The 13,161-nt window shown below is 34.2% G+C and overlaps 1 protein-coding gene across 1 annotated transcript in view; it reads right to left on the bottom strand.

Annotated features, from left to right (window-relative positions):
• LOC106461856 (protein Skeletor, isoforms B/C-like) overlaps positions 1 to 13,161 on the bottom strand; it is a 159,538-nt gene that overhangs the window by 2,035 nt on the left and 144,342 nt on the right. The window contains exons 14-16 of the mRNA XM_022388927.1: positions 9,034 to 9,227; positions 3,269 to 3,329; positions 1,786 to 1,955 (exon numbers count right to left, since the gene is read on the bottom strand). Of these exons, the coding sequence (XP_022244635.1) occupies positions 1,786 to 1,955; positions 3,269 to 3,329; positions 9,034 to 9,227 (425 nt within the window). The remainder of the gene's footprint in view (positions 1 to 1,785; positions 1,956 to 3,268; positions 3,330 to 9,033; positions 9,228 to 13,161) is intronic.

The following is a 13,161-nucleotide window of genomic DNA, read 5'->3' as shown; positions in this document are numbered from 1 at the left end:
AAACCTTATTTTCAATAAGCAATCCTGAAAAATATTTGGGGGTGCTTAACTTTTTTCCAGGTGTATATATACCACTGTAATAGTTGAAAACTGCTGTATTTTACTTTATATGCTAAGAAAAGATCTTTATACAGGAATACTTTTCAATATTTTTTGTGCAGGTGTTTTGCATTTAGTTACATCCTTGTGAACAGGGTGTGGTAGTTATAAACTTATATTAATCCTTGTTTAAGATTAAAATTACATATCACAGTGATCTTGCATCTGTGACATCATTCCCATGGAAAGGCAGCTACTCAACAACAATAATCATTTACTTTTGGGCTACTCTAATTGAAAATTGTGATTTGATCATCACTCTTATAATATACTCATGGCTCAAATTGCAGAGCATGATTTTGAAGCAACAGGATGTGAACAATGGACTATTGGATTCACAGACTGGCACACTAATCACTAAACTATGCCCTGCCCTCATCCAAGGGAAAGTGATGCTATTGTTATGTTCTCTTTATTTTTGGCAGTAAAATTAGCAGAACTATGGCAAGTTTTTTTTTTTATCTTTTCTACCAGTAGGTGGAATTTATTGATATAATAATGTTGTTTATTTTAGTAATCATACAAGACTAAGAGATCTCAGCAAAGGATTTGAGAGTTTACCAAAAACAGCTATTTGAGGGTGAGCAAAACTAGAAAGTCTTTATTTTATAGATGGTTAACAGTTATCTCCTAAACTGTAGAAATAAAAGAAATGAAAAATGAAAAAACAGAGTGATCTTTCTATATTATTTAGAGAGGTTGTTATCCTTATTTTTAAATAACTTCCACTTTCAGTAATAGCTTACTACGTAATAAATCAGTTGTAATTTAGAACATGGAAGTGTTTTTGACTGATAAAAACAGATGCAGCATTGTATTTAAAATTAACATGATGGTTGTCTCAGTCATAATTTTTCATTCTGTAAAAAATCAAGATATATGCTGGGTTAGAATTTGACAGAAGAGGATGATCACATCCTAAAGCTGGTTTGTTAACACATATACTCATGGCTCAAAAGTGCAGAGCATGATTGTGAAGCAACACAATGTGAACTGTGGACTCTCGGATTCACAGTCTGGCACACTAATTGGTACAAGATTGCAGGTAGTACATAACTACCTAAAGAATGGATATATATATATATACATTACTATATTTTGATACTGAGAAGTTGCCATCAAAAGATAAATAGATATTTCTTTCTGGTAGAATGTTTTATAATAACAACATGTAGACCACAGCTAATATTTTTTTCACCACCTGTACATTTTTCTGCTCTGACTTGTATCTTTTAGTAGGTCAATTCTAATGTGTCACAATAATATTTTTGAAAGTTGTTTACAGATAAAGAAACAGCATATGTAAGAAGCTAATTTTTTATTTAACTGAGGTTACATTAATTAATGTTTAAATTAATTATATCAAATAGAAAACAGCATTAAATCTAGAAATAAGATGTTAGTGTCACTGTAGTATATTTAACTGGTTTTAACCTTGACCATTTCCAACAAACAACTAAGGGTCAGTGCACTTCTTTGTGGAATACTTTTTACCTACATCACTTAAATGCTGTAAGAAGCAGAAAATATTTATATTAAACATTTTAACTCAAAAGTCAAAACAATAATAACTAACTACTCTTCACTTTTTACAAATAATCAGTCTGAGGGTTTAACATTTTCCACAAAGGCTTTATATAGTACATTAAGAAACAAGCTAAGTAATTTGTTCATCTAAAATCCTACCTGATAATAAACAACATCAGGGGTGGTGATGTTTGGTGTCCATTCTAGTATAGCTAGATCACCATCTTCACATTCCAGTTTTAGACTTTTGCGAAATTTAGGAAAGCTTGGAAAATTATCAGCTTTCCTAAGACTTGAGGTGTCATACTGCCACAAACAGAGTCGTCCCACTGTAGGAGGAATTTAGGATATAAAACAGCAGCAAGAGAGTAGAACATCTGTTTATTTATAATGAATATATATGGTATGTATATGAGTTTCCACATAAGCCACATGATGGAAAGCTTGGAAAATTATTATCTTTCCTAAGATTTGAGATGTCATACTGCCAAAGAGTCGTCCCATTGTAGGAGTAATTAAAACAGCAGTACAAAAATCGAAAATCATTCCAATACATCCGTTTATTTATAGTTAATATATATGGTGTATATATATGAGTTCTTACATTAACCACATGATGGTACTGATGACACAGTCATTCAATGTAACAAAATCACAGCATGTCTATTTTATACTTTAACATTCCATTGAAAGTTTATAACAAATATTAGCATAAACTTATGAAAGCACAATGCCTATTATTATATATGTTTTTCTGTCTTTTAAAACTATATTATTTTTACCCCATATCAATTTCTTCCTCAATTTAAGAAGAAAAACATTCCTTTGTTTTGGTTTTCACATTTCTTACTAAACCCCAGCAAGATGGTCATAAGAAAAAGTTGAGAAGAGGAATTACTTGAGCTTTCTTGTTTGTTAATTGTGAAAAGAAAGTAAAATATATATTTCATGTTATCTCTGTCAACACAGGTTAGAGCTTCTGTTTTTGTCTTTAATGAATTGTGTTAGATATACAAGACTGTTTAGTGCAAGTATTATTATTTAGTTTATTTTGTGACTTAATATTTAATGATTGTTTAGTTTTCATGACAGGAGTGTTGAAGATTGATTGTTTTAAAAGTGTTAGTAGTGAAAAAGTTTGTTGCATAACTCTGTATGAGTTGTACTTTATGTTTGCAATTACATTGCTGTCTAGGCTTTAGTAACATTGTTGGCATCAAGTCACAGGCACCTACTGTAAAAGAATTCCAGCCTAGTTACATATTTAAAACTTTGATAAATTGCATTAACTCCTTGTTGCTCTAAATACAATATTTGTTTCCTGGTGGCCAGCCCATGACCTCTGTTACTGCGTGTTTAACATAAAAAAAAGTAGCAGGACTATGTAGTATGTGCTGACATGTGCTTTATGTTTACAGATTGTGAATTCTATATTTAATACATCTCAGACATAAAAAACTAGAAATATAATCCACTAGTTAAAAAGTTGGACAAATATGTTAGTTGTTATGCTTAAATTACTAAGAGATACATGAAGAAAAACCTTTGGAGGGAGTTCTTAATACCACTATAATAACTGATTGATGTATACACAACAAGTGAATGAGAAGCCAAAAATTTATTTAGATATGAGTTAACAAACCAGCTTTAGGATGTGATCGTCCTCTTCTGTCAAATTCTACCCCAGCATATATCTTGATTTGCTACAGAATGAAAAATTATGACTGAGACAACCATCAACTCATTTTGCAATTGATTATAATTAAAACTAAATTTCAAATAAAATGCTGAATCTGTTTTGATCAATCAAGGACACTTCAGTGTTCTAAATTATAACTGATTTATTATATAGTAAGCTATTACAGAAAGTGGAAGTTATTTAAAAATAAATTACAATTTTAGAAAAGTTTATATTACACATTTTTTACAAATGTTCAGACTATTGATATGAAGAATTCCTCAAATGACACAGCTACAGGTTAATAAAAAGTAAAGATAAGGAAAAACAAGATGGACACAAGGACTCTGAAAAGTAGGTTTCCCTTTCATACCACAGAGAGAAAGAATGATAGGTTATTAACCACAGAGTTACTAATGAGGTATATGAACCCTATTGTTTTGATTATTAGCACATTTTTCTAAACTACTGAAGTACCAAATTGCTTGTGAATCCATGAATTTGTTGGTTACAGGGTCCCTATTACCATAAAAATAAATTAAACAAAAATACCTTAATTATACAATATTGCAGTTAATTCCACTAACTATGGATAGGGTCCCCTATGTATTTGACACAAAAACAAGTGATCTCACCCATTGTTTTTGGCTTGTTCTATACATGAGTGTTGTAACAGGCAAAAATACAAAACCACTCATTAAAGCAAAATATATGGACACCAATGATAGTATGGTATTTTCAGGTAAAAACTGCTGATTTCCTGACAAGTATCAAACAGACAAGTCCACAGATTCATTCAGTAAAAACAATAATAATTCTTATCCAGTAATTGAGTCTTCCTAGTCTGTGTAAAATAATGAGACTGGAAAAAAAATTGTAAAAATGAAAATAATCTTTATCATCGAATAAACAAAAGGAAAATGCAGCAATACTTGTGCACATGAAGAGACAGTCAGTTTTACTAAGCAGTGCTTAGTTCCATAGCTTTCTCTTCAAACTAAACACAATGCTCTTAAAAGTTAGTCTTTACACTATAACCTCCTAGTAAACCTGGCTAAAGAAAAGGAGTTTACCTGTTGAATTCACACATTTAGTCAACTTTATACTTGGTCAGCAATGGGATATTATAATGCTATATATTACTGCAATATCCTCTTGGCCAGAATAGACATCACCTACCTTATGGAATAAAGAAATAAAGCAACTAGAACAGTGGTCGACAATCTTTTTTGATCGCGGGTCAATTATTTTTTTTTTTAAAATTTAGCATTGTGTTGGGTCAGTGATAATCATATAATTATTAATACCGGTAGATGTATTTTAAACGTGTATGTTTATTTCCATACAAAAAAAAATTAATACTTCGACCAGTTTGACATTTTTCCCTGAAATTGATCTTAAAATTCTCCGTAGCCGTGACTCTTTCCCATCTTTTCTTTAATAATGTTGTTCTTCTCATATAGCCGAGAAACTTGAACTGAACAATGATTGTGCCCTCACGGGTTGCAATGGTGAAGCCAACTTTTGGCGGGTAAGCCAAATTATTGCCGCGAGTCACTTAGTAACCCATGGGTCATAGGTTGCCGACCACTGAACTAGAACAAAGCATCTGTAATGACTTTCTGTACCTTGTGCTGCAATCACGGAAGCTAAATAACTGAAAATGTTTTAAATTTCTCTATCAGTGAAGCAGGTAGAAAATATATATCCCTGCTTATCACAGTAGTGAATAGTATAAATAGTATAAAATTTTATAAATTAATTTAAAGGTTAAGCAGTTATAACCTTCAAAGTCATGCATGCTAGCATGAGAATGATATGAACTGTAAAAGTTAGAAATTTTTACAAGGCATGAATCTTGAATCCCAAACATCGCTCCTTCTAGTGAGGTTTTTTTTATCTTGGCAATTTTACTATCACATTTTATGAAGTAGCTACTATACTCTAAACTTAAAAAAAAATGCGTAGCTACTTTTCACTTGTGTATATTAAAACATTTCTATGCATGATGTCATCATTTTCTACCAAGAGCATGGCATGACCTGGTGGTTAGGGGTGCTCAATTTACAATCTGTGGGTTGCAGGTTCAACTCATGTCAACAAACATGTTTGCCCTTTCAGTCAGCTGAAACTTCTAATAAAGATCTCATCTTTCATTGTGCCAAAAATATTATTTATGTTTTTACTCTTAATACAGATAAAGCCTGTTGGATATTAGCTACTAGTTCTCACACAGACAGCCTTCTCTTCATTCTGACATATGCAGACACAGGAATTTCACATAAAACCTCTATCACTTTTCTGGGTGTTGCGATGGATCACAGAATGGAATACTGATCATTTGAAAGAGTAACCATTGAAGAGTTCTTCCTCACATATCTGATAAGAGTAACACTCATGACTAAAATGGAGTATTTAATCCACTTGTGTGCATTAACAGCAAAGTCAGCAATTGCCAGTTTATAAAAGGTGTAGAATGCAGCCATAAAAACTGTAACAGGAGCAGCCAAACCAACACCCTGCACTTTTGTCTTAGTTTTAGCAGCATTACTATGAGACAAAGAATTCTAACCAACCAAGCACTACTCAGAGCAACTACAACCATATTATACCCACTATATCAGCACTTGAGATAGGAGGCAGAAAACACAATAATACAGAGACTGAAATTAATTAAATTATGGATCAATAAGGCCCAGAAAAATGTAGAGGAGATGCATCCACAGGAAACATGAAGATTAGTGAGTGGATCCAGGGAGATGGAATTAAATAAGTTAAACACAATAAAGATTGGCATCAGGATGTGGAGGGAAAGGTCAGTACTAATCAACACAACTGGAGTCAAGGGATGGATATATATAAGCAGATACTGACACTGATCATAGCAACAGATGGCTCACTGAGGAAATAAATGACTGCAAATGGCAGCAATGTGGAGAGATGGGTATCTAGTATTTGAATGATCAGTGGCCAAAACTAGACAATCCATTTCATTCAGATCAGAATGAGAGGCATAAAAGGACATACCTTTCTGGCTGACTAGTAACAATGAATATCATGACAAGATTATATCCTGACAGATTCCCTAAATCTCAACATAAAACTGGAGACAAGTTTTGCCCAAAGAATATGGGTAAAGCCTTTAAGAGACTGAAAGGCTCACCTGATAATGACTAATATTTCAGGCTACAGTGGCATATTATTCGCTGAGAAGGTGAACTACTTAGCTTGTAAGTTGCAGCTCTCAGGTAACCTTGTAACATATCACAGTGATGGCTAGTGGCAAAATCTTCAAGCATATAATAGTTCTAGAAGTAACAATACTAAAATCATCTTATTTACAATGGGTTCCTAGTGTTAAAAACAAAATATAGATACAGAAATGTATATATGATAAAAGTGATTGTCTCTTTGTGGTCAGTGGTTTGGACTTGGGGTTACTGCCACACTATCTGGAGTGCACAATGACAAATGTTCTGTAAAGGGACTTCACAAATGGAGGGATGAGAGCATGTGCTTTGGCCAGTACTAACCTCTAGCATGTAAATAAAATAGGTTAAAAACTACATCACTACTTATGTTGTGTTTATTTGCAGTTTTTATGGTTCTGCAATCTTCAACTCTAAATCGAAATTATTTTCTCCATACTTCTTTAAAATACATTGACATTCTTCATAAGTTTTGAATACTTCATATACAAAACAAGACTGTTGATTTCATTTTTAAAGTAGAAATCTCTTTTATCTATGTAATTCTATATGCATACATGACAAGTGCAAGAGGAAGGCAGCAAACATGGACATAATATGCATCACTAATGCCTATTGACTACTTTGAGCAGATAATTTATATTTGGGCCAGTGACATAATAGGCTACTCTCAAATTTCTATCATGCTAATCACACACACACACAAAACAAACAGGAAGTGATATAACAAAGCTAAGAATATACTGAAGTTCTGGCCTATATTCTAACAACTAATTATCCTAGCCTTCCTTACATCCTAGGGCCTTTAGGAAAGTTTGATTTCTGCCAAAAGTCAGACAGAACTCGGTCTGCATGGGTCAATTACTTTGAACTTATTTATGTTGAAGCTAAAACGATATGAGGAAACATTCCAACATACCTTCTCTGTGCTTTTCTAATATGCCTATGCATTCAACAGAAAGCTAATTAACCATGTGAATGGAGTTGTTTTAGCCCTGTGTAAGTCAAAGTGCACATCACAACCTTTTTTTAGTTACACTTCAAATTTAAACAAACTACTTTATTATCAATGTATGTCAATACATTTGGCATTAAAATGCAGTTTATTATACAAATTTAAATATTATGTAAGTTTTAACACCTGCCATAAGAGCTATCCCAGCATCTTTTAGTACTGAGCCTAGGATGATCAATGGGGAGGGGGGGGTGATTTTGATAGATCTCGATGAATGAAGCTTGGCACAACTTCTAAAACAAAAAGTATCAGTGAAAATATGTCATGGTGAAATCTATTTTTATTATACTATGGTGGTACCATACTGGGCATTATACCACCTTTCAATGTTCAATTTGAGAATTGCTAGTGAAATTATCTTGTAATGCATCTGCTTCAACTTCAACACTGCATCTTTGGGCTTTACTCTGCCATTAGTGTCACAAAATATTGAAACTAATGAGTTCTTATATATGATTCCAATCCCCCTTTTTGAAGGCAATGATACTGTTGTGCCCATTTTTTATATTTCTCTAATTCAGCTGCAATGTCATATTGATTGGGATATCCTCGAATAAGTTCTTCCCTCATCTGACCTGGATCCATGGTTTAGCTTAATCGCTACACTTAATCCACCACATTTACAAACACATCTAGAACATTTCAAGCATGTTTCATTGCTACATCATTTTACTTTACACGTACAAGTTAACTTCCTCATGTTGGCTCTCATGGTCTAAAGTCAGGTCATGGGTTTAGTTCAGTGGCCTAGACTTTGAAAATAGTGCCAAGCATTTTCTTTTAATATAATCAAAATAACCTATATTTTTCTGGAATTACTCTTTTTTTTTATCAATTTCAAGATACCAGGCTGAATTATGTGGCAGGTGTTAATTACAAGAAGGAATATTTAAATAAATTCTCAATCTTCACTTCTCTGTATCACGTGACATTTCTTTGCTCCAAATTGCCCATTTTATATATTCTTTCTACCTCTATATGACCCTGTGCTAAGACATAATATAAGTTTATAGTCTCCAATCTTCTTGCTTTACTGAGATATATAAATTAGAAAGTCATGTCAGTTGGATCATGATATTCCCAGTTTCTTAAGTTTATTTTCATAATTTTTATCTTGTTCTCTTAAGCAGAATATTTAATGCTATACAGTAAATCTTTTCTAGGTTAGATTTTATAAACTCTACCAGAAAAGTTGCTAAAAATCTATAATAACAATTAATAATAAATAGTCTTAATTATGAGTTACAGCAAACTACAAAAAGTTCTGTGATCACTCTGCTTTAGGTCATCAGTCATATTATTTTGCTGTTAGCTGTGTTTTCAAAATCCAAAAATATTTGCTAATCTAGGTCTCACTTTTAAGTTCCTCTCTTCAGCAACTTACTTCATGCTGTATAATAACTCCTCTGGGTTTACCTTATGATCCTTATCTTACTCTTCTAAGAAAAGTACTTCAACTTGAAAAGTGACTTTTTTTTTAATTGGTATAATTTTATTATTCTTACCTTTTTCTCATCTCCAGAATACTTTAAATACCCTCCATTCACATCATTAGTTATATATAATGGGTGATACACCTCAGCTTTGTGTGGGTCATTGCCAGTCTCTATCTTAAAGATGTATTTTTTGTTTCTCTTCAAATATAGTTCAGGGGCCATTAACCCATTGATGTAGAAAACAATTCCAGGGGAAGCCATACCTCACAAAAGAAATTTCAAATATGGTTTAACCACTTAAAGTAATACTGATGTTTTGTATTATAAGATAGATATAAAAACACAATCACATGATTTTCCAAAATCAACTGCATTATGTAATTTAAGTATTACATCCAAAAAAATCAAATACAAAAAATATTTGTACTTTAGGGAGATAATACTATTAAAAATGTTTCAACTATTAAATACAGGTCTAATCTCAAAGCTCTGTGTACAAAAACAAAGTCCCAAAACAAAAACACATAAAGAATATCACACAAATTGGGCTAGTTGGAAAGAATCTAAAACACAAACCTACAAGAGAAGTATCCAATAACATAAGAGTAATATGAAAGGCATCTGTTAGTGTGGAGAAAATCCTACTACACAAGTTCTACATGGAGATAATCCTACTACACAATTTATACATGGAGAGAAACCCACTACACAAGTTTTACATGGAAAAAATCCCATATGCAAGTTCTACATGGAGAGAGAAACCCATTACATGAGTACTATATGGAGAGAAACCCACTACACACATTGAACATGGAGTGAGAAAATACAACTAAACAATTTCTATATGGAGAGAAACCCACTACACAAGTTATATATGGTGAGTACTTCACAACACAAGTACTATATGAACAACATCTCATGCTACTCAGACAAATAGTTTTAAAATAGTATGAAAAATTTTAAAGATTTATCAACAGCTAAACAGTTTCAATGCAGAGCAGTAAAATAAATTCATTACTAGTTTTACAACTAATGTGAACCTGGAGATAGTTATAGGTATTAATTGTTCCACAATTTCATTGTAACATAGGTGTATTAAATATTCAGAAGTTATAATTTTCCTATACTGAAAATGTATTGCTAATAGGTACTTACCTTCTCTCACATAATTAGCTATTATAGTTCAGTGCTGCCCTCTATATGCAAAATAACATGTTACGCATGCCACAAAGCCTTTTGCCTCCCCTCCATTGGAAATGACTTATTCCAATGTGTCTCTCATGCAAATCACCATTGAGAGTGCCACACACTTGTTATGCCTGTGACTCCCTCTATTCAATTCTACCAAATTATCACATCGAGTTTTGGCATTAAATGGAAGCACCAGTTTTCAGTGGGAAGGAAGTGTGAGGAGAGGTAAGTACCTATCGGAAATATATTTTCAGTATAGGAAAATTATAACATTACCTGTTCTCACATAATTAACTAGAATCCCACACTGAATAGGTGGAGGAAAGAAAAGGAGCATCCTTCGAAAGCATCCAAAGGACACACCTTGAGACTAGAGAGTCAAATTCGAAGATCTGATGTGAGAGACTGCACTACTTGTGAGTCAGGTATACTCTTCACCCATCAGGGAAAGTGTCATATATATGGGCAGAAAACAAAGGAGCACATTCAGTTGGAAGGTGTACAGTGGCTAGGGCATGACAAACTGTACTCAGCAAGTCAACTACACCCAAAACTCATGCCGCTGAGAACCAACATCCACATGGGGATAAGATGAGGATTATACTGTCTTCACCTCAAGCTCATGAGACCTGAGGGAATCCTTAACCCCCCCCCCCCCGACCTCCAAAATAGAGCACATGTTAAGAATAGAAAATGATATATAAATCCAAAAACCCAACATCCGGAATCAAAAAGGTGTATACCATAAAAAAATCGACTTCCTCAACATTGAAACTGACTGGAACCAATCCAGATGTCCTCGGAATAAGATACATCGAGGGAGAGCAGAAGGGAAAGGACTGTAACAATCCCAAGTACCTCCACCATGACCCACAACAGAGATGGAGGATGGTTGAGGGAGGATGATAGACATCAATAATAAACATGTGAGGACTTATGTTGATTGGTTCTACTCTAAATCCAAAACCCGGCTACTGGGAACCGTTATTCACGTGAGGGTAGGATGAGGGATCCTAATTGAAGGAGTGAACTGCAATTTGATGTCTCACTCCTTGGGTTTACATATGCTTTATAGCAGAGGATATCATGTCATTTAAACCAGCAGAACACCACCACCCTACTCTGTACTGAATGGTATTTCTGTATTGAAATTTTATGTTATTAAACCATTCAGGAGGATGCCTCTACTGTCTACCACCCCAGCATTTTGGAACTGGAAAGTTGTAAGGACTCCCAAACTGCACTAGAAGAAGGGGGGGGGGGTGAAATGCGGTGGAGAGTCCAGAGGAATGTCAACACCTGATACAGTGCAATGAATGACCACGAACCCCTATTTTTAAAAGCAGACCATACCAATTTATTCAATACAAGGCATGGCAGGTATGGGCAGCTATCTCCTGCTTTACCCATGTAGTCCACAGGTGGTACAATCTGGGATGGGCATATTTCTGAAGCAATTTCATTGAGAGGATAACCTTCATGTGATCTTATGGAACACCCCATCTCAACAGTGTGCACTGTGTAGCCATAGAACATATTAAGTGCATTGACATGGCTGAACAATGTTGATTTTCAAGGTTAAAAAATACCTGGTCATGCAACATTTGCCACAGAGCAGGATCCAAGGAATGAGAATTACGATGAAAAGGAAAATAAGGCCCCTTAAAAATTTACAAAAGAATAAATATAACTTACCCAGTCTTATAGACACATGGAAGTCGGAAGAATGGCTACAGGCGGAAGATGATAACCCAAAGAAGAAGTAACAGCGACCTTATGCAAATAATGAGACTGAAGAGTTTCCTCCAATGGATGATGAAGATGAGAAGCCAGAGAAAAAGTAAGATGTTGAATTTGATGAGAAGACACCTGGAACAAAGTATGAAAGAACGACGAAAGAGAGGAATAAGCTAATTGAATCAAAGGTCGAACCCTATTGATGAGGATAGAAGGAGATAGATCACAAACAGAGGATGGTTGCCAAGGGATAAAGAGGCAGGAATGGGCACCACAGATGGAAGCTGTACAGGCAATATAACACTGAAGAGCATGTACAAGATATAGAAGTCTATCCTGATTAGGCCAAGCATAAAGGTGGGAAATGGAAGGAAGGAAAATTGGTGAAAAGGAGGAGTTACCCAAGGTTTTAGGGAGGAAAGAACAATCTGGATAAAGGAGAAGATATGTAGGATGATAAAGAATACATGATGGCACATAAATCATACTGCCAAAATCCACAGGCTAATAGGAGAAAGAAATAAGTCATAATTCTGGAAAGGTGAAAAAAAAAGAGCACGTGGAAAGTGTTTCAAATGGAGGACCACGTTAACATTCCAGCCTGAAAGGGCAGCCAGTCACAGAGGATGACTAAGCCAGAAGAAATGGATCAACAGGGAGAGTGTAGGAGAGGTAAAAACCCTACAGTATCGGGAAAAGTGGAAGATGTGGAAAATCCATTAGCATTACGGTTAATGAGCATTTACCAAAAAAAAGACGTCCACTGGTCTCTTTACACACTTTGATAGCTTTATCCCATTTACGTATAAACGAAACCTTGTTACATGCTTACTAAACAGAGCTTACAACCTGTGCTCCACATATCTTACTCTACACTCTGAAATTTCTTTCTTACATGACATCCTGAAACGTAACTGCTATCCACAACACTTATTAAAAAACATTACCAACACCTTCCTAACAAAGAAACTCACAAATCCAATTAAGATACCCACTGTACCTACATTTACTATATACTCGTGTCTTCCTTATACTGGCAAACATAGCTTAAATTTAAAAAATCAACTTAAACGCATACTTGGTCATTACTACCCTGAAGTGGATTTAAGATTAGTTTTTAAATCCACATCATGCATAAAAAATTTCTTCCCTACTAAAGATCTCCTCCCCATTCCTTGTTGTTCTTGGCTTGTCTATCTTTACACGTGTGGAGACTGTAAGGCCTCCTATATTGGCAAAACCAAATGCCATTGAAAAGTCAGAGCCTAT

This window comes from Limulus polyphemus, unplaced genomic scaffold (assembly GCF_000517525.1).
Source record: "Limulus polyphemus unplaced genomic scaffold, Limulus_polyphemus-2.1.2 Scaffold1045, whole genome shotgun sequence".
NCBI classification, from domain to species: domain Eukaryota; kingdom Metazoa; phylum Arthropoda; class Merostomata; order Xiphosura; family Limulidae; genus Limulus; species Limulus polyphemus.
This window is presented reverse-complemented; position numbering and strand designations above follow the sequence as displayed.